The sequence below is a fragment of the Notamacropus eugenii genome, chromosome 5, assembly GCF_028372415.1.
Source record: "Notamacropus eugenii isolate mMacEug1 chromosome 5, mMacEug1.pri_v2, whole genome shotgun sequence".
Classification (NCBI taxonomy): Eukaryota; Metazoa; Chordata; class Mammalia; order Diprotodontia; family Macropodidae; genus Notamacropus; species Notamacropus eugenii.
This window is the reverse complement of record NC_092876.1, coordinates 219622019-219649000: the sequence shown is the minus strand read 5'-3', so window position 1 is coordinate 219649000 and position 26982 is coordinate 219622019. Positions and strand designations below refer to the sequence as shown.

At 35.0% G+C, this 26982-nt stretch overlaps 1 protein-coding gene across 4 annotated transcripts in view; it reads left to right on the top strand.

Moving 5' to 3' along the window:
• RBMS1 (RNA binding motif single stranded interacting protein 1) overlaps positions 1-26982 on the top strand; it is a 257959-nt gene that overhangs the window by 158216 nt on the left and 72761 nt on the right. For all 4 annotated transcript variants that reach the window (XM_072612138.1, XM_072612135.1, XM_072612136.1 and 1 more), the window contains exon 3: positions 24512-24570. In XM_072612138.1, the coding sequence (XP_072468239.1) occupies positions 24512-24570 (59 nt within the window). The remainder of the gene's footprint in view (positions 1-24511; positions 24571-26982) is intronic.

Below are 26982 nucleotides of genomic sequence, written 5' to 3'. Positions count from 1 at the left end.
GCTCCTTTACCTTTATGACCTGCCAGGAAGATCTTGGCCCCTGTCCCAAGGAACCTGAATTGCTTTTTAGATTTCTCCCCATCCCAGTGTACTTTGTAAAAATTTTAATCTCAAGGATCAAGGACTTCCTAATTCTTCCCTCCCACCTGCACACTTTTCTAAACCCATTAAATATGGGAACTCTCTATTAGTCACTTATTAAGCAACAGCTAAATTCCAGAATCTTAGTCACTTGTTCTACAAGGTTGGGTCTTAGGACTAACCACCTTGTCACTTAGTAATTTAGTTTAAGGGAATGGGAACCCTGAAGGATTAACATAAGTGTATTTTAGCTAATTATTGAATGATATTCTAGCATTGGTCAGATACAGAGGAATTTTATCATGAAAAGGAAGAAAACTTTACTAGAATTGAATATCTTAAAAAAATGAAACTTTAAAATGCTTTTTTAATGATGAGACAGTATCTAATTACACATTATGATGTACTTCGTTTAATTTTTTTTTGACCATTTATAATGGACATATTAAAATTTCCTGTTAGAGTATGTGGTTCAGGCTAAAGAATCACACATTTCTGTCCCCTGAAACTATTTTAAGGGTAGAAGAGATTAGTTTACTCATTATTTCTGGATTGTCATTCATGCATTTTTACTTTTCCATGATTTTATATCCTTTTTATTTTTTAATCTAACTACTGGAAGAAAGCTCTACTTTTAAGTTAAAGAAATAGTAAATATGATTTTTAAAAATCCAACTCTACACTCAGTGCTGTGTTTTCTATCATAGTCTGTCACATCACCTCCAGAAACATAAGCAGTAACTTTGGTTAATTTTCCACTCTTATGTTGTTGTTATTGCTTTATTTCTATTAACCAATGCTTAAGTATATCTAGAAATTTATAAGGGGACCAGATATTGCTTTACTTGGACCAAATCATGACCCTATAAGTTGTCTGACAACCCAATAGTTACTTTGTCAATAGACATAAGTCTACCTTGTCTCCATATGTGAATGGTCTAGTTGGGTCATGTAGTTATTTTCAAATGGTCTCCAATGTAGGGGGTTTACAAGATAATCCAGTGGAGTACATGAAGAAAATGTTAGACTTTTTATTTTTAAAATAAGCTTTACAGATCATATTATCTACTTTTGACTAAATTAACCCTCACAAAATGGACAAGTGGCTCAAAATATTTGTGTAATGAATTACAAACTAAAGATAATGATAATAGTCCAAGCACAAGCAAGCAAAGAAAAAGGGGCACCATTGACACATTTCCTCCTAGGACAAGCGCTGCATCAGCTGTGTTATGAGATTAAAATGATGATCAGATCAGATCTAACAGGAAGATGGCCCCAAAAGGCAGACATTTGGTGATTTCAAATATAGGTTTAAATCTGTCCTAGCTAATATTGAACCTTACTTCTAATGTGTTTTGCCTGATGATGGTAGCAAATAATGGCATAAAGTTGTCACTATTTTAAAAATTACCTGCAAAACATGAAGACAGATCTCCATGTTTTTTCAGTTATATTTAAAGTCTAGTACTTTAAAGAATCTAGTACTATACAGAATTTCACAACGTTTAAAGACAAATGTTTAGAAGCCTCTTTTGAAGCTTTTGATATTACTCGATAGTGAAAGACCAGTATATACATATATTAGAGAGATACTTATTCTTCCTGCCATGGTAAAAAATGACTAAAATAATACATGGAAAACAATATCGTAACAAACAAAAATGTGTTCCTTTGTTAGCAATTTCTGTTGGAAGATGCGAAGAAAGTATTGCTCAAGATTTGAAGTTAGTCAGTGTGGGAGTTATGCTATTCAGTTGGATGAAAGTTCAGATATTTTTAACATGTTTCAGCTTATGATATTTCCTTGATTCTGTTCCTTTGATAAAATGAAGAATTACTTCTTTGTAAGCCACTAAATGAAAAATGGACTGGATCAGATATATTCTCAACAGTAAATGATTTCTTTAATAAAACTAGTATTTTATGGGAAGGGGGAAGTAGTGGTGCGTGAACTTTGAGTGTAGTAGCCAGTAGATTTTTTTTTCTAAAGGATTTCAGGGGTAAGGTTACATAGTGTCACATATAAATATCATTCGTAGTCAAGGGACTCCGTGTTAAAGAGACAAGTTATCTGGAAAGACCTTAAGACAATAGATATAGCCAAGAGAGAGAGAGAGAGAGAGACACAGAGAGAGACAGAGAGGAGAGAGGGAGAGAGACAAAGACAGAGACAGAGAGAGATATGGAAGAGTGGGAGCGGTGTTAACAGAAAAGTAACCCATAACTTCTCTTTTCTAGTACCAAGAAAAGAAATTCTCAAAGTGCTATAGGATGGCATTCATGTGGTTAATTTAATTTTTAAATATAACATTTTAATAGTGCAGTCTTTATACTGAAATTGGGGGTATCCATGAAAACCTTTTATGTCACACAGAAATTTGCTGGTTATTTCATGGCAAAGTCCTTAAAAGAGTTGTCTAACTTAAAAAAGATAGATTGTGAATTTTTCTTTTGCCAAGTTTATATAGTTATATCGCTATATGTATGTATATTCCAAATTTGCTAATCTTTTTTGTAATGACAAGTGGTTGTTAGTAGTATGCTACCTAGCAGATATTTTTTTAAAAAACTAGATGCTCAATTTCTACTTGATAAGGTAATGTAAACAATGAATGAGAAATTAGTTATTTTTCAAAAGAAATTTGCACTATGGAGAGAGTATTTTGAAAACAAATGTTTGGAAATGTTTCCATTGTTAAGTGATTTTGTTGCTGAAAACAACCATGTATCACCTATTTTTAAAAAAAACCCTCTTATTTACTTAATGGTTAAAATTTGGAAACAGAACTTTCTGACCCTTTTAAAAAATCTTCCAAATAGTTTCCAGATCTCAAATTGTTTTGGTAAAACTATAGAAGTGTGACACCTTTCTCTTACTTTGTAACCCTAGAGAACATGAAAATGTATTCGATGAACTTCAATAAAAAAACCTTAACATAATTGGTAGATGAGAGTGAAAAAGGGTTATCATGATTTTATATAAGCCTTCCCAATGATGCACTTTTTCCAGTTGAATTTGCTTATCTTTTGAAAGATGTTTTTCCAATTATGACAGTAATTAAATAAGTTATTGAAAAAAATTTAACTAAGAACCTGGTCTTTCTATTTCTTTATCACAGTATGATAAAACAAGATTTTCAAAAGTAATGAAGCATATTCATTCACACTGATCTATAAATAATATTAATGATGAAATTAATTAAGTACCTTGTTTCAGTTTTATCTCATTTTAAAAATTCATATTTTTTAGTATGGCAGAAAATAGACATAGACCAGTATCTCACACTGTACACCAAGATAAGGTCAAAAGAGGTACATGATTTAGACATGAAAGGTGATACCATAAGCAAATAAGGAGAGTAAGAAATAGTTTGTCTGTCAAATCTATGGAGAAGGGAAGAATTTATGACTAAACAAGAGATGGGAACATTATGAAATACAAATGGATAATTTTGATTACATTAAATTAAAAAGGTTTTGCACAAACCAAAGGAAGGTAGAAAGATGGGAAACAATTTTTATAGCAAGCATTTCTGATAAAGCTCTCATTTCTCAAATATATAAAGAACTGAGTCAAATTTACCAGAATATGTCATTCCCCAATTGAAAAATGGTCAAAGGATATGAAGAGGCAGTTTTCAGAAGAAGACATTAAACTATCTATAATCATCTGAAAACAATACTCTAAATCTCTATTGATTAGAGAAATGCAAATTAAAACAACTTTTGAGGTATCACCTCACAACTATCAGATTGGCTTATACGATAAAAAAGGAAAATGATGACTATTAGAAAATGTTGGAGAAGATGTGGGAAGATAGGGACACTAATGCATTGTTGGTGGAGTTGTGAACTGATCCAGCCTTTCTGGAGAGCAATTTGGAGCTATACCCAAAGGGATATCAAACTGTGCATACCTCTTGATCCCTAAATATCACCAGTAGGTCTGTGTTCCAAAGAGATCATTTTAAAAAAGGAAAAAATACATACAAAACTATTTATAGCAGCTCTTTTTGTGGTGGCAAATGAAAAGTTGAGGGAGCGCCCATCAATTAGGGAATGGCTGAGCAAGTTGTGATATATGAGTATGATGAAATACTATTGTGCTATAAGAAATGATGAGCAGACCAATTTCAGAAAAACCTGGAAAGACTTACATGAATTGAAACTGAGTGAAGTGAGCAGAAGAAGGAGAACATTGCTCATAGTAGCAGCAACATAGTGTGATGATTGACCATAATAGATTTAGCTCTTCTCAACAATGCAGTAATCCAAGACAGTTCCAAAAGACTCATGATGGAAAATGCTATTCACATCCAGAGAAAGAAGTATGGAGTCTGAATGTGGATCAAAACGCACTATTCCCCCATTCCCCCTCCCCCCCTTTTTTGGTGGCTTTTCCCTTTAGTTCTGTTTCTTTCACAGTTTGACTAATGTGGAAATAAGTTTATATGATTGCATATGTATAAGCTATATCAGATTGTTTGCTGTCTTGGAGGGGGTGGGGGCGAGAGGGAGAGAGAGAAAAAATTTGAAACTCAAAATCTTACAAAAAATGAATTTTGAAAACTATCTTTACATGTAATTGGGAAAAATAAAATAATATTTACAAAAATTTCCAATTTTTATACTTTATAATGTACAAAATATACTAGAATTACCACAGTCATCATTATACATTTACATGTTTATATATATATATATGCATACATATATATTTCATACATACTTTGGAGGGGTGCTCAAAAAAATTTGCCGATAAGAATGTGTGATCAAAAAAAGGTTTGAAATCACTGATCTAGAAGAATAATTTGAATTTACTAAAGCAAATAGTATGGGGAATCAGATTGAGAGCAAAAGCACAGATAAATAGTAATGAGAATAGTTGCAAGTTATGTAACACTTTATAATTTACAATCCTTATAATAAATTATGAAGTAGTATTATCCACATTTTAGAGATAAGGAAACAGGCTCAGAGAGGTCATGACTTATCTATACAGTTAACAGAATAGTAGATCTAAAACAATTCAGGTGTTCCTATGCTGTGCCTCCATATCCTATGCTTTTTTCCTACCACCCCTTGCCTCCTTAAGCTTTCTCTAGCAACGGACTGAATGCTTTTCATCACTAGCAAGAGAATTCTCCTTTTTGACAACTTGGATGACAAAGAAAATAGGTGAAAAAGAAGAAAATTTTGTAAATCATGTTTATATTCCTAATCCTGTGGTTGTGATAAGCTATGGAAAAGATCACTGAATGTACTTGCTGAATCTTGAACGTAATAGATGCAGTGCCCTTGGTGGAAGTACCTAGGTACTAGAATTTTTTGCTTCTGAGATTTCTCTTGACCTGAATGTTGTCCCATGAGTTAAAGGAGAGTGGACTGTTGCTGAGACACTCCCCCCTTCCTGAACAGTTGTGAAATAGTGGAATAGCTTGGTGAGCCCTTGAGCAATCCAATGAGAATTTAGAACAGTTTGTTCATTTGCAATCTTTTTTCCTAATAGCTAGCATTCATATAGTGCTTTGAGGTTTGCAAAGGACTTTACAAATATTATCCCATTTTATTCTCACAACAACCCTGGAAGGTAGGTGTTGTTATCCTTATTTTACAGATGAGGAAACTGAGGCTGACAGTGATTTAGTAACTTGCCCAGGGTCACAGAAATGTCTGAGACCAGATCTGAACATGGTGCTTTCAGACATGAAGTCTAGTGTTTTATCTACTGTGCCACTTATCTGCCCTTTTCTAATCAAATTAATGCCTGACATACATTAGAATGAAACTGAAGTTGATTTAAAGGTCAAGAATTATTGGGGACAGTCAGCCAGGTTGATTGTTTTGACAAAATACCACATTAATTCATATCCCTATTTCTCTCCTATGGTTTCTCTCTGCCTCTTTCCCATTAAATCAGAAGATATCTTTTGCAAGTCAGAGAATATTATTTATAAGTGTTACATTTTGTGATTTTTTTTTGCAAAGGAATTGACAAATTTTCAGAAGTGAAATGCCAACTTGGCAACCCTTGTTCTCTTTCAGGTGTGTGTTACTGACCACATACTAACTATCCAGGATACCATGCCAACTCTTAAGGTGTCAGGGTGACTACAAGTGGCTCCCGAGCAGCAGAGACAGGCATGTTGTCACAGTTGTCACAGATCCTTTATGCTTTCTTTATTACGTGTGCTTTACACTGCCAACCCCTGGCCTGGTGATTTTTCCTTCTGTTTTCCCTTGTTGAATTATCTGAATCAACAAGATACTGGAAGAGACTCCTGTTGGTCTCTTGGGATTCCTTTAAGTTCTCATGCCTTAAAGGATTTGCTGAATGTGAAGAAACATGTATAAACTTGCCTGAAATATATTTTGTTTTGGTTGGTAACTTTTAACAGGCAAGAAGGAGAGGAGTCCAGCTCTTAAGTCCCTGACATGTAGTAAGAGCTTAATAAATGCTTATTGATTGATTTATGAAACCATCTTGTAAAAGGGAAGGATGATTTACCCAACATGGAGGGGGAGTGTAAGTGAATTAGGAGTTAATCAGCAAGTATTGTTAATCAACAAGTATTTTTAAGCAACGACTGTGTACCAGAAACTGCACGAAAGCTCTGGTGATGAAAACAAAAATGAATCAGGCCCTGTCTGCCCTCAAGCAGCTTATGTTATAATGGGGGAGACAATAGACAACATAAACATGAATAAGTATATTCAAAATGTACACAGAATAACCCTATAAATTGGAGGAGAGAGTACTAAGGATTGTGAATAGTCAAGAAAGACTTTGAGCATGTGTTATGTCATGTGATTAGTGTTTTGAAGTGATTCAGAGATCCTTTTTGTTGATACAAAGAACTACAAATCAGGTTGCTATCCATTTATTGGGAATAGTTACAAAAATGATCATGCATCAATGTGACACAATCTAATAATGTCATAAGCAACAGGGAATATGAGGATTGCAGAGAGAAGTATCAATAGACGTGTAAAATGATGCAAAGTTAATAAGGAGACCAGGAGTACAATATGTAAATGACTATAGTAATGGATATGGAAATTATAAATCAATCAGTCAAATATTACATATCTATAATGACCAAGTGTAGCCCTGAAAAAGAGATTTTTTAAAAATGCAATTTTCTTTCTTCAGAGCAGCATGCAATATATAACATTGTGTGTATTGTCAGGCTTGTTTGGAATAGAAAATTTTGCTGAACTGCTTTTTTCATTTTTTTCCTTTGTTACATAGAATAGCTCTCTGGATTAAGGAAAGGAGATGAATTTAGGCTGAAATAAAGGGGATATAAAAACAAAAGGTCAATAAAAAAAATTTTAAATGATTTGCACACAAATGAGTGTTATATACTCCCATGTCAAGATCTGAATTCAGAGCTACCAAGAAAGAGACAAAATACAGGGATTTGGAACAACACTTTTAAAAATTTGCAGAAGATACTAAGTAATGATCATATTTCCCCTGGAAAACAGTAAGCACAGAGAAGTGAAAAAGTCCTAGGGTAGCTCAGAGATTATGGCATTGCTTCCAGTAGAAACAAAAACAAATGTTTAAATAAACAGAGCTTGTAAAAGTCTAGTAGTGATAAGGATTCTTAATTTGTACCTAGACATTTGCATTTCTGTTAATCTTGATCTAATTGGGTTACAGCATTGGTTATTAGAAAGTAGACAGTGGTCAATATTTGTATTGTTTTTCTAACTAAAAAATTGTAAGAAAGAATTGGGGTGTTGGTGCGTCATCTGTTAAATTGCAGCTATCAAAGTAGTTAAGTGGCAAAAATTATAAAGTGCTGATCTTGGGAGCTGGGAAGAGCTGAGTGCAAATCCTCCTTCAGACACTGAGTGATGCTGAGTAAGTCACTTAACCTATCTCAGCCTTTGTTTTCCTCATCTGTTAAATGGGTATAATAATAGCTCCTCCAAGATTTTTGTGAAGATCAAATGAAACAACATATGGAAAATGCAAACCTTAGAGCACTGTATAAATAATGTTAGGCTATTATGATTAGTTACCCATCCCTGAAGAGACCCAAGATACTCTAGACAGGTATCACCATTGCTCTAGGGACAGTTAAACCCACCTATATGCATAGTAGCTAGGAGTAGTTGTCCTCGAGTCAGGGTAGTTCTTTGTACTTTGGATTTTCCCCATACAAATTTTTATAAGGCTAAAACTTATAACGACATTTGTCATTAAAATACACATATAGAGAATGCCTAAAATTGGTCTGTTGTGCAGATTCAGTGCCGTAGGGTCCATAATGCTGCGTAATTTATAGCATTTAGAGTTAACATTAAGTTACCAATTGGAATATTCATTGTAGAGGTATTCACCAGCAAGAAAGGGAGTGTAAGTGAATTAGAAGTTAATCAACAAGTATTTTTAAGCAATAGTGCCAGGCACTGTGCTTAAGCTCTCCTGCCTGTCCTCAAGTAGCTTATGTTATAATGGGGCAGGCAAGAGACAACATAAACCTGTTTGTCTGCCTTAGAAGAAGCGTATGACATCTTTCCCTCGGTTCAGCACCTTTACTTTGAAGGTTTAAAACAGTGTAAGAAGCAACAAAATCTACATCTAGTATGCATTAATACCCTCTCTCTCCATCAAGAATCAAGCTTGCTCTGCAAGTATAGGGGTCCTAGGAAACTAAAGAGAACATCTCAGATCTTCAGGCGGTAGTTCTGTTAATTCAATAGAATGATTACAGAAAAGTGTGCAAGATGGTAACAGTCACTTCTTTACTGTGTAATATGCAGTATTGTCTTTAGTTTTTAAACCTGCCTCTGTGCTTATGTTTTTTACTGGGATTATTCAGCTACTTCACTGAGATACAGTGTAGCATAATGGAAAGAAAGTTGTCCTTGGAGTTAGAAAAGACCTAGGTTGAAGTCCTGTAGTCTGACACATACAGGCTGTGGAACCCTAAGCCAGGCTCTTAGTACCTTCAGACAACTCTCTGTGATTATACATCTGCTTTGGGAGATGGACCTCCTCACTGAGACTTTTCCTGCACAGTTGAAATCACAAGTCTAGTTTTTAAAAAAAAAAGGCAACTTAATAGGTTTAGATTGTAGGTCTTTCTATTACATGATCTTCTCCTTTGTTAATGAGTATAGTTTTGTCCTCCCTTACCCTAGAGGTATTACTTGTCTTACAGGAGTATGTAGCAATATGCAAGACTGATTTAGTAACCTAAATGAGTGGTTTGAATTTACTGAAGCAATCAAATTGTCCTAGTGTCAGGATGAGAGGAAATGCCTAGGTGACATTGTGACACCCAGAGTTTTCCATAGTGACTGGCTAAACTTGTCTTAGCTGCCCCTCTGGCAGAGGTATGAGACATTACTTGTTCTCTTTACACTGCATTTATGGGTCCATGTGGATTGTGTTCATGTACATTTGATTCAGATATACAATTGTGCAGCATTCAGCATACTAAGTATTGTTCCAGTATGTAACTTAAGAGTTAAAAATAAATGGTAAATGTGTGAGGTTGGGAATTCGAATCGTTACTGATTATTTTAATACTTTATATGAGAAATAACCTTGCATTTTCTTTAGTTACATTCTCATTTTTGAGTCTAGTGTCTGTCTTTTTAATGAATCTTCTTGGGATACCCTTAAAATAATTTTCTATACTTATCTGTACTATGTAAGCAGAGTTTTGTGTGAGGGTTAAACCATTAAAATTCATTTGGGGCTTAATTTACTTTTTTTCCAGTGTTTCTTGTTAATAGTTGGAGCTATGGTCACAAATGGATTTTGAACTAAGTACTTAGGTTTAGAAATGTTGATTAGAATTTTTTTTTTTGTAAAAAGCCTATCCTCTGTGTAAAAGTCCTAAAGTTGCTTAAGATTGGAATGAGTAAATGAATGCAGTTTCTCTTCTAAATCTTTTCCTTGGATTTCATTTTGAAGGTTATAGCAAAGTCAGAATTTATGACTAGGAATGCTTTTATGAATATGATGGACTGCATTTGTAAATCAATATACGTAACCATACACAGTTACTCTATTATAACCAATAATTGGTATTGGAGCTTCAAAACCTCTTTCTTAGTAGAATTGATAAAAAATTTTCAAGGCTCTCTACATATTTTTTATAGCTTCAGATAACTTTTCAGTTGTGCTTCTTTTATTTTGCTATCACAAGTAAGTTCTTGTTTCAAATGATGTGGTCATTTATGGCTTTTAATTTTGGACTTTAACAAATTGCTTCATTAAATTTCTACTACATTCTTCAGAATGTCAAGGTGCTGATTCTAATGTTTAGTTTCATGTTTAAATCTGAGGTTTGCTAGGCTTCCTCTTGTTTTCCGGTAAATTTGAATTGAGAGAACAATGAAATGAGGCCATTTATTTTTCTAAGACAAAAAAGCCTAATTCTACTCAGTAAGTTTTTCCCCTACCCAAAATGTGAGCAAAAAGTTAGATTAAAGTCATAGATTCACATTCATTTGGTACTGTACAAGAAGTAGCAAAAAATTGTATAGTCTGAATTTAACTAAAAAATATTTCCAATTTAGTCTCATGCTTGGATTAATTTTTTCAAGAAGTTTTTTAAAATTCTATACTTCTAAATGAAAGGAAATGCTTTTATGATACTAAGTAAACATGAGTATAAGAATCAGCAGAGGGTAAGGTGAGATAGCTATTAAATAAGGTCATTTCAGAAGAGACCAGAATATTCATCCATCTTCTTAATATAACTCTCATTGTCTAAAAATCTACACATGATTTGTCTGGAGGTTAATTTCATACTAGATGTTGTACATTTTACTGGTAAACTTCTGGATTTCAGGTTCACTATGCTTTTTTTCTCTTTGGTACATTAATACTAAGAGCATTAGTTTGGGCATGGCCATCTGTGAGAGTATAACTTAAGTGCTTCTCTGTAGTGACTTGCAGCAAATATATTGCCATAAGATAATGTGAGTGACCCTCAGTGTCCTGCTCTCTCTGAGGCTATAGAGTGATGTAAAACTACTTTCCCTTGATTGCTATTTGCAATAAGCTTCTGGTGCTAAAATATAAAATCAGGTCTATCCAATAAATCAAAGCTTTCTAGATGCCTTTAAAAGGGTGGTGAAGGGAGGGAGAGGGAGTTGTGAATTTCTCATATGGAGCATGAAATGGCATAAAATGCATGTTTGCCATTTTTAATTGAGGTAGCTTTTGATGTTCATTCTGATATGAATTATTTAGTTCAGAGTAATACATGAAATAAATGGGCAGAGAGCAAGCACTGTGTTATTATCAGCCAGTATTTGTAACATAGCAGCCAATCTCCCTCCCTCCCTCCCTCCATATCTCTCTCTCTCTCTCATCGAAAGATACATTTTTAGAATTAGCAGGGAGGCTTCTAAGTATAATAACAAAAGGTTATTTATTCTTCAATCCGTAGAGCTGCCAATTTTATGCATCCTGATAGAAAGTGCTTATCTTGAAATTGTCAGCATTAGAGGAAATTAGGGATGTTGATATATGTGTTTTTCTTGAAACACTTGCCTTGTGATACATTGTGGTTAATATTTGAAAAATAAAACATTTTCCAATTACTGAAGATTTTTACTTCTAAACTGCATAATTTATTTTAATTAGCCTGCAGATTGTAAGGCAACTAAGCTATTCAAGTGCTAGACGACTTAGCAGATGTCATAGCTTGTGGTAGGTCATCTCATATAGACAGACTGCTGTTCTGGTAGCAGGGATGGAAAAGCCTTTTGTTAACATTGCAGAAAACAGAATTAGGTTGGTTCCTCTTCACTGTCCTCTTTGCCCATCACCCCTCCCTGCACCTCCCATCATCATACAAAATGGAAAAATAGAAGTTAGTATTTGTTCTGTGACGTAGAGTTGAGCATACAGGGTTGGTTAAAAGAGGTACCTATTTTATCTTAAATCCCTTCTGCCCTTGACAGCCTCTCTGTTCATTCCTTAGCTCTTTTCATCACTCAATTTAAATTTCAAGAATCTTATTGCCAGTGCTTGATTAAAGCAAGCACGGGAAAATAAAATTTGGTTACTCCATCTACTAGTCTCAATTGTGAGAGACTATTTGATTAATTTTCACAAAACATTGCTTTAATCAAGCTTTTCTCGTACTGAAATAACCTCTAAGGGCAACCAGTATAAATGTCTTAACTTCTTTGCTTGGCATTCAAAGCCCTTCACAATCTGGTCTTAACCTACCTTTCTAGTTCTATCTCTTGGTGAATTCTCTACTCAAGTAAAACAACTCCCTACTGCCCACACTGCTTTTGAGCCCTGTACTTTTGTCACATGCTGTTTTTCACCTTTCTTCCTATAATAAATAGTAACAAAGGTTTTTATAGTACTTTAAAGTTTTGACATATGTTATGTCACCTGAACTTCACAGCATTTTTTTTAAGTACTACAATTATTGTAACCATTATACAAATGAGGAGACTGAAGTTCAGTTTATCCCCTTGAGAGCAAGGAACATGCATTGTATCACTTTTTCTGTCATAACACAGTGTGGGGCATGCAACTTATATTAAAACATAGTAATGATTTAGCTTTTGAGATTTAAGAAATACTTTATCTACTCTATCTTATTTGATCCTCATTGCAACTCCATGAAGTAGAAATCATCATACCCATTTTACAGATAAGGAAACTGAGGCCCAGGATTACACAGATTGTGATTGTCAGAGGTTAAGTTCAAATGCAGGTCTCTTCTGACTCGTAGTCCAGCATTCTTTCCACTGTATCATTCTATCATTGATTGATGAATTGATTTGATATCCCCCTTCCTCAATTATATAAATCTTTTAAAAATAATTTTTTCATCCTCAACTCCATATCTTTCTCTCATTTACTTTATTATCTTTCAAAAGGCTATTGAAACATCAACTTCTTAACGTTGTCTTAATTCAAAGTGATGTGACTTTCAAACCCATCCCATTCTCCATGTACATAAACACATGGATCAGAAGCTAAACTCAAAATATTTTGCATAGGGACAGAAACACAACTAGAATAAGTAAATGTAGATGAAGAAACTGAGGGAGACAGAGCTTAAGTGGAGATTAAAACAATAAATGGAGATAATAGCACTTAACACCCAGCAGGGAAGGAGGATACAATGAGATATTTGTAGAGTGCTTTGCAAAACTTAAAATTGTTATACAATTGCTAGCTATTCTGTATGTGTACAAATATTTGTGCAATTCAATTTAAAATTATTTACTATATTAAAGTATTAACCACCTATTATATACACAATAATGTGTGAGGCTTTAGGGGCACAGAAATTAAAGCAGAGTTCCCTTGCCCCTTACTTTCAAGCAGTTTGTCCTCTCTGTAGGGAAGATAAGACAAATGACAATTATACAAATAATGATCCTCACAATATAAATGCAAAGAAAAAGTCCAAGCAAAGTATCATGAGAATTCAAGGCATGAGAGAAAACTTAATGGAGGGAGGGTTCCATGAAGGTTTTATGGAGGAAGTGACATCTGATTCACAGCTTAAAAGAGAGTAAAGAATTTTAGAAACTATAGACCACCATGCTGTAAGCCTAAGAGAGTATAATAAACTTTGTAAATACTATATTTTTAGGGGTACAAGATTTACATGAATAAATTACATGTACCACAAATCTCCTACATGTGTTAGTGTTATTGGTACACTTCCTTCAACAAACCTTCTATCACAGTTGGTGAAATTGGTTTCTCCCCTACCTTTGCCTACCCTCTTGTGGAACTGTTAAAAATAGATGATGGAAGTCTTTGCTTTTATAATAGTAGGTCATTGTCCAACAGGGAGGAAAAAAGATAAGAGCTACACAAGTAAAAAACAACTTAATTTAGATTTTCTGATGGGACCAACAGCATACAATTTAGTAAGTACAACAAATACTTTAAAAAATATATGTTAACCCTTCCAAAAGGCCCTTAGTAGATGCTTGTTGAAAAGGAAGATAGTGATACAAATAGAGCATACTTTGGAAAGAGAGAAACTTTCAAATCAAATTATTAAAGTGGTTATATTGCCTGCTGTTCATTTAGGCAGTAGACTTCAGAGGAATTTGATGTCTATTATTTCCATTTGAAATTTAGGTTAATCACGGGTCACAACTATTCCAACAATTTTTTATTTTCAAATTTTCAGAAGCTCACATTGGATAAGTTACTAGCCGGGTGGAAGAGTAGATTTGTAATCTGGACCTCTGGGACTGTGACCTGAAGTGTCATCATATGTGAATAAAAGCCAGAGGATACCCCAGCTTTTATTTCCTCTCATTCTGTTTCTTGGTTTCTTGGACATGTTTAATGACATGATTATTATACTATACATGTGTCTATAGATAGTTTATTTCTTATAAAACCAACACCATTATTCCAACAGGCATGGCTTTTTTTTTAAAGTAGCTAGATAGTACTGACTTCAGTTTTTGCAGTTCTTAATATGAACAATATTGGCTGGGAGAATAGAAATCTGGAGTCTTTGTGGATGCTAAGATATGAGTCCCTCTTAAATACTATGTCTACATAATTGCTTTTTTCTCACTAAATAAACATAAATATATTTATTCCCTCCCTACAAGATTTAATAGGTAGTTAGTATGTACATGTAAAATTCAGTGAGACAATTGGAGCCACATTTTAAATACCATGAAATATAACTTTTTCTTTCTCTTTTATAACTTGTTTATTTAATAGACTGAACAGCCAATTCATCCCATAGCTACTACTTCTCTTTCCTAGAACTATATCCCCCACCTCCCGCAATGAGTCCTTCTTTGTAACAAGGAAAAACAACTAAACAAAACCATCTATGTAGCGTAGCCATGAGAGTAGTTTTCTACATCTGTATCTCCCAACTATTTTATCTACTAAAAGATAGAGGTGTGTTTCAGAAGATCAGAAGTCTAGGACTAGAAGGAACCTCAGAGACCACCTAGGCCAATCCCCTCATTTTACAGGGAAGGAAGTGAAGCTCAGAAGGCTCGTGACTTCTCCGAGGTCATACAGTTAAATTCTACAGACATAGAATTTGAAGGCAAGGCCTCTGACTCTATATTCAGCATTCTTTTCACTAGACTACATTGAGAGCTAATATTACTAAGGGAGTAAACAAGGAAAAGTAAAATTACTTATCTTACTATTTCATATTTATAGCATAAATTTTGGTTTTAATTGTTTCAGTACTCTAATTTTTCACACAGGTTTAAACTGTTTCAACATTCCTTCATATCCTCCTCTCCCAGCTTATTATTACGGGAAAAAAACACTGTAGAGGAATCTGAATGTTTATGATAAATTAAGAATAATTTAAAGCTATTATTCCATTAAAGGTGGAAGCCAATTTGAAATCTCTCACCTCAAAAGGAGAAAATAAGTTTATTGTACTCTACCTTCACAGTGATGGCACTAGTACAGGGTAGACTCTGGCTTTCTTTCAGTCTTTAAAGTCTAAAACCGATAAGAATTATAGGTAAAATTTTTACTTTGATACTAGATATTGGGAGAGGCAAAGGGATAGGAGAGAGCACTGAATGTAGAGTTATGAGAGCTCAGAAATCCTCCAGTCTAGCTCCTTTGTTTTACAGATGAGAAAACTGAGACTTGACTTGTCAGTGGTCTGTGATGGCAATCAAAATGGGATCTTTTGCTGTTTTTGTTTTAGTATAATCAGGTGCCTCTGATTGAATCTTGCCTTTATCAATCAAGAGAGTAGAGTTTCTTTAACTTGAAACAGTGTATGCATTTGTAATGTTAATTATTTTAATATGATTGAAGATCTTCCCCACTGTTGATGGGCCTGCCCACCACATGTGGGAAGCTTGACTAGGGGAGTTGTTTTGTAGGAAGGTCCCAAGTACCTTTTGTTTTTTGTATTGAGGCACTGAGTCAAAGAGTTGTGATGCCTTCTGGCTCTAAAAAAAGGTATAAATACTCTGAGTTGAGGTTTTGCTTTGGGGCTTAATTTTTGGTAAGAAGGTTTGAGTGCCCCCCCCTTCCCCCTCTCCCGAGAACCCAGATGTCATGCTTCCCTGACTGGTAACTATGGTCAGACAGTTGGGGTCCAATTGTCTGTTGAATTCAGGCAAAGGAAGCCATGTCTGTTCTTCTTTTGATTTCTCTTTATTTCCTTTGAAATTCAGGGTGCTGACTCCCTGAACTAACTGAATATGTACTTGGTTAAAGGAATGATACAAGTGCTTGATTAAAGTGATTGTTAACCCCTTGAAAGTTGCTTTCCTTTTATGAATGCGGATCTAAGAACCTGTGATAGCAGGCCCCCCTGGGTATGTTGGGGTGCTTACTGATGCATGGTCAAACTGGTAATAAATGGCAGAGCTGGGTTTCAAACCAGGTCTTCTGAGTCCAGATCAAATACTCTTTCTCCTATACCAGTTTGTTCTCCTCTTTTAGCATATTAAAAAAAGTGATGAGGAAAGACCTAAAAGACTGGCAAACCAGAATTAACATGAAATCCTTTTATTGCCTAGGATTTCTTTGCTGAAAACTCCAAGACACATACTAGCTAAATAAATTTGATGATTCCAGTGATAAACAAGAAATTCTACAAGCAACTGTAAAAATAACCTTCAGATCTCAAGGCAAACAAATCTTAAATAATACAAGACTATTCTACACTCACCAGAAATCAGAGAAGGGAATGGAACAGGCCTAGATAAAGGCTTTTCCAAAACTACATTAAAAGACTGAAAGCTAGTGGCTTTGTCTCTCTTGGAAGCCCTTGGCTCTTGAACTTCTTCTTAGAAATATTGTATAAGTGACAATTAGAATATTAAAAGAGGTAAATATCAGAATCCATTTCCCTACCTTACCTTTTTCCTTCCTCTTCATTTCCTTCTCTCAGCCATAGCCCATATATTTTTGACATTACTTTTCCATCCTTTTATGTATGAATATATTTACCTCTTTATAAACTATTATTTTCATGTACTTGGGACATAAATTCATTGAAATTCTGAGCAGACTTTAAATTGCTTTGCCTTTATCCACTCCATTTGAATGTTTAAAGAAAATACTGGTAACATAGTAGATAAAGTTCAAGACTCGGTGCCAAGAAGACCTGAGTTTAAATCTTTTGCCTCAGATACAAACTTTTTTTACTTCTCACCTAAGAGTACCTTCTCCCAAGACAAAAGAATCCGTGTTGTATCCTGCTAGAAGCTGTAATTTTTATAACTATATAAAGTACCCATACCTATTTCCTTCTACCAGCAACCAAAAAAAAATTAATTAGACAAAAGAATGGTAGAAAATTATTATTGCCCCCAAAAAGAGATGAGATTGGCATGGCTTTATTTGTTTTTTTTTTGTTTGTTTGTTTTGTTTTGTTTTGGTTTTGGCGCTTGACTCAGGATTTAAAAACTGGAACGGTGAAGGTGATGAGCAGTCTAAGTATGTTGGAGGCAAACATCCCCAAAGTTCTACAGTGCCTCTTCAGGACTCTTGATTGTACATTTATGTTTTTTTTTTAATAGTCATTCCAAATATTGTATAATGCATTGTTGCAGAGAAATTAGCTCTGTAATGAGCTAAGTAACAAATCCAGATGGGGAGGGGAGGGAGGGGGAAGGTACTAGTATTGTTTTACATGTAAATTAATGTAATCCTTTAAAAAAAACTTTTTGTATCTTCCGCCTTAATGCTTGTTCCTTTTTTTTTAATTGTCAGCCATATTGAATGGCCCCCTAAATTCCCTCCCTGCCCCCAACATAGATGTGAATGAAGACAAGACTTCACAGTCTCCCTGCGAGTTTTATGAGATTGGTGCCAGTACTTGGGGGAGGGGAGGAGCTTTACCTGTACACTGACTTAAGACCAGTTCAAATAAAAGTGCACACGTTAAGGAAAAAAAAAAAGAAAGAAAATTATTAACATAACACTTTTGTATTTCTATAATTGAGATTCTTCAGAATGTTGCTATTTATAATTTCTCATTTGAACCTAAAACTGCCACTACATTGCCACTTAAGTAGACAGGATAGGTTTTATTACCCTCATTTTAAAGATGTAAAAACCTAGGCTCAAATCTGTTAAGTGACTTGCCTAAGGTCTCACAGCCAGTTAATATAAGACAGCACTATATAACTTGGGTCTCCTGACTTTTCTTTTATGTGATTCTGCCTCTCAGGAATTGTTAAAGAAAAGTAACTAGATCAAATATATTTCTTTCTCCTCATTCCTGCCCCAAACCACAATAAATAATGAGTCAAATTCAAGAATGTCTTTGTAGTTACTAGTCCAGATCTGGAAGATATCACAAAGGCTATCTATTTCAACCCTGTCCTCTTATAGACTAGGAAATGGAATTCCACATAGGTAAAGTGACTTGCTCAGTCACATAAGTGGTGTTAGAAGTAGGATTAGAACCCAGATCTTCTGGCTCAGGAGATAATATTCTTTTTTCTGTATCACATTTATCTATCTATCTGTCTGTCTATCTATCTATCTATCTATCTATCTGGCAAATAAGAGCCTTCCTAGAAGTGTCCTCCTGAATCAGCGTCAGCTTTAACGTTCTTTTTGAAACAAATATATTTACCATGCAACCTAAGTATTCATTATATGTTAGGTTTAGTTCAGAGCATCATTTATTTAGAGCTAGAAAGGACCAAAGAGGTCATGTAGTCCAACCCATTCATTTTCTATGAGTAATCTAAGGCTCAAAGAGGTGATTATTTGTTCATATATGTTACTGTGGCAGAGCTTGGTTTTGAACCCAGGTCTTCTGGCTACACATTTTGTACTTTTTTCCTAATCTTGCAAATGAGGTGTAGAGCAGTCAGGAAAGATTGAGAAAAAGTATAGCTTAAGATCAACCTTTAAAACACAGCAGATGTAGATAGGAGGAGGAAAAAGGGAAAGACTTTTCAGACGAGGACGGTTTTAGTGAAGATGATATATTTGTGTGACTGTGAGAAGACTAGAACAGAGGGAGTGTGTTGGGGAATAGTGAAGAATAAGATTGCATTGTTAGGGTAAAATTAGGTATGAGTGACTTGTAGGCCAGGGGAGTTTTACCTTGATGCTGTGGGAAAAGTTGATCCAGTCAAGTGCTGTTTTATGTTTTTTTGTTTTTAACATGGTAGTAGCATAATAATAAAAGATTGTTCTGACAAAGACATGCATATTGGATTGGAGAGAAGGAGAGATTTGAATCAGAGATCAGGTATAAGACTATTGAAGTAGTCCAGACTGATAAATTGGGTGCCTAGATTAGAATATTGGTAGAAGTAAATGCAAGAGGTGTTTCAAATGATAATTCAGTAGAATTTGTGGCTACAATGGAAAAGGATGAATCAAAAATGACTGAAGTTTTAGACTTGGAAGCCTGAAAAAAAAAGATAGTGCTATAATATAAAGTCAGGAACTATGAGAATAACTGGTTTAGAAAAAGAAAGTGGGTTTATTTTGGCACATGTTAAGCTTGAGCTGACTTGAGATATCTAGTTAAAAATATAGAAGAGAGCCATTCGAAATAGGAGATTAGAGCCTGAGTGTGAGGACAGAACTTCAAATAAAGATACGGCATATCATCAGCATAGAATGAGTGAAAGTTAAATGTATGAGTTTGTTCCCTTTGAGAGAAAGGAAGTGGAGAGAACAAGACAGAGCCTTGAGGAGTTAGGAGGCTAGAAGACCTAGAAAGACCAAAATAGAAAGTTGGAAGTCATTTGGTCAATTGACATTTGTCAGATGCCTAATATATTCCAGGTACTATTATAAGAATTGTAGATACAAAGAAAGGCAAAAGACAGTCCCAACTTACAGTTGAATGGAAGGAAATAAAGTGCAAAGGCATAGGGAAAGGAGAGAAGATGTCCAGAAGGCAGACATAATCAAGAAGTCCCAAGGAGTGTAGCCAGGTAGGAAATGAAGAAATACCTGACCTGGGTACCCTTCTTAAATGGAGATTTGGGGAAGACAGGTCCCCCCTCTGCATTTAGAGGAAGGGTAAGCCCCACAGGACCTCAGTGATGAAATCTAACAACCAAGAACCATGGACATGGAAACAAAGGAAGGAGGGAATTTCACAAAGAGTAGTCAAGAAGAATCAGAACATAGGAAAGGTCATGGACCACTTGATTTAATTGGGGGTTCAATGCAAATTCATAGAGGGTAGTAACTTTTTGATTTGTGTCTTTAAAACCATCTGCCATAACCACAGACAATATAGGTGTACTGTTACTGTAGCTGTCATTCTGTAGGGAATCCCCAAGGACAGTTTTACTTGTTTTCTAGGACTGTTAACTGTGATGGGTGAAGACAGGTCAGAGAAAAAAATACTAAAAGAACTTATTTGTGAAGAGAACAGAGTTAATCCTTTTATTCAAAGAAACATGGAGCAAATTCACAAGAAATTCCTTTGGTTGTTGCTCTGAGAGAATTGAATAGTAGGATGGCGTTTCCAGAATTGAGATGTCTGCAGTTGCAGTGATGGTTAATGGTGACTTTGAATGCGAGCTTTCACACAACTGATAGATCGTAAATACTTACTTATGTCTGGGTTTTATTGTTTTGAACTATTAGATAAAGTGTAAATAGTAAATTGGATATTTATGCCTAAGGGGCTAGGGGAGTGCACATGGACACATACACTTGTAAAATGGCACATAATGGAGCATATTGAAGAGTATGGAGAAAAAGAAAAGATGGAACGTAGGTAGGTTAATTATAGTTACTTTCCTCTTCCCCTTTTGTTTGTTCTCCATGTGAATAAAAAAGACTGATTTCTCCATCCCTATACCACGGCCCTATCTACTTCAACCTTTGACAAAAAATTGAACAAGATCCTTCCTGTTACCATAATTGTTTTTAGAGACAGTCACAGAAAATCTTAAACAAAATGGAGCCAATGATTATAAACATATGAAACCTGCTAATGCTGCCTTTATGGAAAAGATCTTAAGTGTTTACTATGTGAATAAACAAGCAAATGATAAAAAAATTTAGAAACAGGTAACAGAGCTTTTCCTTTATAGTTCAGTACAGAGTAAATAACACTCTTCATTCACATTTACTGTTTTTTAGTCTCAACATCTGAATCAAGTCAAACAGGTTTAACTAACATTCCATTCTACAAATCGGATAAGAATTGGGACAAAGGATTTGATTATAAAAGGACTGTTTTAGTTAAATTTATATTCAGTTTGTGTAATACTTATGTTATGATCAATGAGCAGGTATTATTCAGTGTTTCTTGGCATCTGAATTTGGCCACTGAACTACCTGACAAAACATGACTTCAATTTGGCTAAGTATAGTACAGACTTCTTTCGAATAAATCTTCAGTAGAGATCAAATAATCACTTTTCAGAATTGTCATAGAGATTCATCTTTATATAGGAGTTAAAGCAGATGTCTTCTGAGATCCTTCTCTACTCTAACAGAATCTGATGTTGTGGACGGGTACTTTGGAAAAACCAAAATTGAAATGTTGGTGTTTGCCTACCTTGTAATGAATAGCATGAGGCCTGGCACATAATTGATGCTTAATAAATGCTTGTTGTCAGAGAATCATGGTACTTCCCCATTCTCCGTAGGAAATATATCTAACTTGAGAGTGAAGCATGGATCAAACCAATTGTGTAGTATAACCAATATAATTGCTTTGGCTTCCAAGTAGTGCAGACATATTTGCAATCCAAATAAGCTCTACCTACAGGTTCTGGAGACTTGACTGAAATTTCATGGTATTGGTGATGAGTGTAAATTTTCCTTTTAGTTTTGATTTTTTTCAAATTATTTTTTGCATAGTGGTGTATATGGTAACATTTTTATGAATTAATGCAATTTCCACAGGGAATTTGGAGATTACATGCCATTATTGCCTCTTGAATTGTTATATAATTTTCATTAATTTCATTTTCATGCTTAGACAGCAGTTGTAAGATTATATGCCAACAAATAAAATAGAGGGAAAGAGAGGGAGGAAACGATTGATAGATCAAAGCAGCCATTTCTTAGCAAAACATGGTTCATTTTTCATTTGCTCATATAATCTCTTAACACTTATAAAAATTAAAGTTATTGAACACCCCTCATCAGTCACAGTGGTTTGGCACCTTTTCCATTTCCCCAGGTCTCAAAATAAATCATAAGAACGCAATATATAAGGGATGATGTAAGATGTTGGGGGCTAATAAATAGGAAATAGAGATAGAGAGACCTTAGAAAGTATATGGTTCCCCTTCCCTCACCCGTATCCCTCTATCTCCAATAGGGCCCAGAGATACGAATAAAAATAATGATACGTTTATAGAGCCTTTGGTGATTGTCTCATTTGAGCCTCATAACCCAAGTGAGGTAGGTAGCACAATTATTATTTTCCCCATTTTATAGATGAGGTACTTGAGGGCCAGAAAGGTCAAGTGAGTCATCCTGCCTCTGAAGGTCATTTGCCAAGAGTTCAGTTTTGAGTCCAGATCTCTTTGACTTTCTAAGTCTAATGTTTTTTGTACCACATCAGTCAGTCAGTTACCTGGAAAGGGTCCCACATCAGTTGTATTTCAAACTTGAAAATGCTTCTTTTTTAAAAAAAGTGTTATCGAATGTTTATCTTTAAATGTATTTTTATTTAAAATTTAATGTAGATACTTAGGCCATATCCATATTTCCTCTTTGAGCAGTTATGGTTTTAATAAACACTAATTCCTCATCTGTAACATTAAGACATTGGATTTACTGATCTCTAGCTCTTATGTGTGTGTGTGTGTGTGTGTGTGTGTGTGTGTGTGTGTGATTTTTGCCCTATTAACGATCTGAATTTCCTCATTCTGTAAAGGCCACACAGTAATAGCATTTATTCTCTAGATTGGACTCTTTGTCCTTTAGAGTAATTGGATGAGACTTTATATGTTAAAATTCAATTCTTGAATTTCATCTTATAAAAAAAAAAAGACTAATTTGTTTTTAAAATGGCACACTGAGAAATCTGAACACTTTTCATTAAACTGGGGAAATGAATGATTCTCCCCTAGTCTATTTGCATTATTGATTACATTAAGAATCTGTAAAACATTCTAAGACCCATTCTTTCTGTTCTGTGTATGTGAAAGATCTGTTTTAAATGATCTACTGTAGGTGTGTCTGAGAAAATCAGACTTTGTATAAATATCTAGGAATATTTTAGTCTTGTCTGTAAGTGAGACATGAAAAAAAATATGTGATTTAATCTCTTATCTGAACTCCTTCTACACCTTGGTCTATATGTAGATTCATGAGCTGCTGTAGCAATGAAATGAATACATTTTAGTGGGGCCCTTTCTATAATGACTAGATGGAGAGTGTTCAGTTACCTAGACAGTTGTACAGACCTGTCTTCAGATGTGGTTGTATAATTTGACAGCACTATTAGAACAAAATATATTGGAAAGGCTTATATTACCTTTAAATGCTGTGCTCTTGTCCCAGGACTGACATATAAAACATCCCCTCCTTCAAAACTAAACTTCAGAATAGAAACTGGAGAGTCAAATTTGAAGCCAATGTATTTCGTTTCATTTTAGCTCTGATTTATTTTCTTTTGAAATTGGGACATGCCATGTGACCCAGACTGGAAGTTCAGGGGCTGATCAAGACTGGAGTGTTGACCTGCTCCGTTTCTGATCTCATTTTCCCCTCCCCTGACACTCCCTGCTTCTGGGGGTTTATCATATCAATGCCAGACAGACCCTGGATGAGATGTAGCCATGCTGTACCTCAGAACTCCCAAACTCAAGCAATCTACCAGCCTTCAGCCTCTCTAGCAGCGAGGATTGCTGCACCACCATACCACAACTTTAGCTTTGATTTTTTTAACTTATGGAGTAAAGCATTGTCATAATGTAGTATAACAAAAAAGATGATTGCACATGAAACTGCAAATCCATTATGTACAACTCGGTATTCCTTTTAAATATATAATAAAGTTTTCATGTAAATTTCTTTTTATTCCCTCCTCCCCTGTTCTAGAGATGGCTACTATTAGACTCAAATCAGTATGTCTGTGTGTGTGTGTGTCTGTGTGTGAAATTATTCTATACATATTTCTATTTATCAGCTCTTTCTCTGGATGCAGACAGCATCTTTCTTCATATGTCCTTTATGCTTAATTGGGGCATTTATAATCACGAGTCATCCACTCCAAGTCATTCTTAAAACAATATTGCTGTTGCTATATGCAGTGTTCTCTTGGTTCAGCTCATTTCACTCTTCATTATTTCATGTGTCTTCCCATGATTTTCTGAGATCATTGAGCTCAAATTCTACCCCTGAGAAAAACCTGTTTTGTACATAACTTTGTAACATAAATAGATAGATGCCCAAATTGATGGGGGGAAAATGTGTTCAGTGAGATTTGTTGTTTTTAAAGGATTCTGTGACTATAACTTTGACTTTCTCCCTTTTTTGTTTCAGATATGGAAAAATTGTCTCCACAAAGGCAATTTTGGACAAAACAACCAATAAATGCAAAGGTATGTGTTCATTGGTCATTTTCTAAAGCAGAGCCTCGTAACTGATTGAAATGTTGAGATTTAAAGTTGAGGTTTATTTTCAAAACCACCTCGGTTTGGTGGGAGGGGACCCCAATCCTTATTTATTTTCAGGTTTCTCTCTTGCATAATATCAGCATATTGGTTACGTTTGTCCCTGCTGGAGTTGGCTGGCTGCCCAACAGCAGCAAGCCCTTTGCCAGAATTTCAGATTTGACTCCAGTGAGGTTAACATGCCAAACACTGGTTGGCATTTAGCCCCTGCTTTTAAAAGGAAAATAGAGTTAGAAAACAGCATTTTCTCTGTGCTTGAGAAGATTAGAGCTGCTTACTGAAGACCATTCTGCTATACTAAGAAACTGAAAAGATTACATATTGTGCAAATTGGCTCTATTAATTAGAACAGAGTAGTTTTAAGCTGTACTTAATTACATGTTTCAGTACTCTCAATTGTTCTTTGCTGTATGTCTATTGAATATATTGGAGGTAAGAAGGGGAGAATCATTTTCACTGACCAAATTATAATAGGGAAGGGGGAGGTCATAGACTTCTTTGAAATACCCTGATGCATTAATTTAGTGCACTGACCTTCAGTATTCAGTGTAATTAGAATGATCTCATCTAGTTTCATGAGTAATTTAAGTGGAAGACTAGAAGGGGAGGGGCCTAGGAGCTTACACTCATGCTTTCTGTTCCAGGCATTTTGACAATAGGTCGCATGATTTCTAGGAAAGGGGAAGAATGGATTCAATTGACTTTTCAGTATAACCTCTGCCCCTATGAATGGGAATAAAGTTAATAGGAATAGTTAAGAGAAGCAAGGCTCTCCTCTTTAAGCCAGAGCCTTTTAGATATGGGCAGAGCAGCTGCTTATAACAATCAAAAAACAGGGGAGGTTGGAATCTCTTCCATGATGAGGCCTGTTCTAAGAAGGATGGCATCTTCTTTATACTGAAATGGGAATAAGAATCATGTTTCTGTCTCTTCCTCAAAGTTTTTAAAATTAAAGGAGCATTTAAAAATTTTTTAAATTTTATTTTAGACTTAAACACCAGAACACAAATACAGAAAAGAGAAACAAAAATATATCATAAACTTAAACATTGGAACTTAAATACAAAGTTAAAAAAAAATGTCATGTGCATAGCAGAACATAAGAGGGGATTCAAGTTATGCAGCAATATATTTTCATTTCAAAAAAGCCTGGATGATAAATAATACTTATTGTGTTGAGAATTGCCCATCTTTTCCTTGCTTCCCTGTGAGTTCTTTCGTCCTCTGCAGTGCACTTTTTTACGTTGTTCTTTTTTCCCCTCCTCCCAACCTCCAGAAGGCTACAATGAAATTTAGATATGTTTCTTTATAGCTATAGGGAATATATACATATATACATACATATATAAGCATATATTTTCCCAGACCTATTCTACACCTGATCTTTGTTTTTTGTTTGTGCATATCTCTTGTTCCCTATCCTTCCTGCCTCCTCTACTTAACTTCTACCTACTACCTTGCCCTCTTGTTACTAACCCCCCCAAGGATCCCTCCCATTCCCATAAATTTAAACACCCTTTTACCTATTCCCTCTCCCACCCCTCTAATCCCTTTTCCCCCTCCCTATGCCCCTACCATTTTATTTCCTCTGAGTTTAGATTTTTATATTCTTCTAAGTACATACATATTGTTCTCTTGAACCCATTCCCAATGAAAGTAGGTTACCAGAACTACCAGCCCTCCTCCCTCATCTAATTCGTTTATCAGCACTTCCTCTTGCACCTGATTTGTATAAAATAATTACTCTTTTTAACTATTCCTAAATGGTTTTACTTTCAAAGGAGCATTTTTTAAAAAATCTGTAAGCCCATATATAATCCATGTACCTCATTAAAGAAACTTTTTATGGAATAAGAGTCAGATTTTGGAATTTTAGAAAAATATATAAAGCTGATTGCTAGGATCCACTTATTTTGGGTGTTTATATCTAATAAAACAATAATAATAGATAGCATTGTGCAGTGGACAGAAAGCTAGCCTTGAAGCTAGGAAGACCTGGGGGCAAGGGGTGGGAGGTGTCTCCTCTTGTCAGCGCGAAATCACAGCTCTAGGACCTACTCCTGTCCCTAAAAATAATAGTAGCAGCTTAAATACCTAAAATGGTTCATTACAGTTGCAAAGGCCTTTTAAACATACTATTGTGTCACTTGTTCCAATTGTAGCATCTCACAATTGGAAGGACTTCAGAGATCAGTTACAACTGTAACCGAACAAGAATGATCTTTCCACCATTGGCCAACAAATGACCTTTTGGTTATTCAGCCTGTGCTTGAAAATCTGCAGGGAAAAGGAACTTTCTGGATCCTGAGGCTCTCGATATGAGGAAATTTTTCTTTTCTT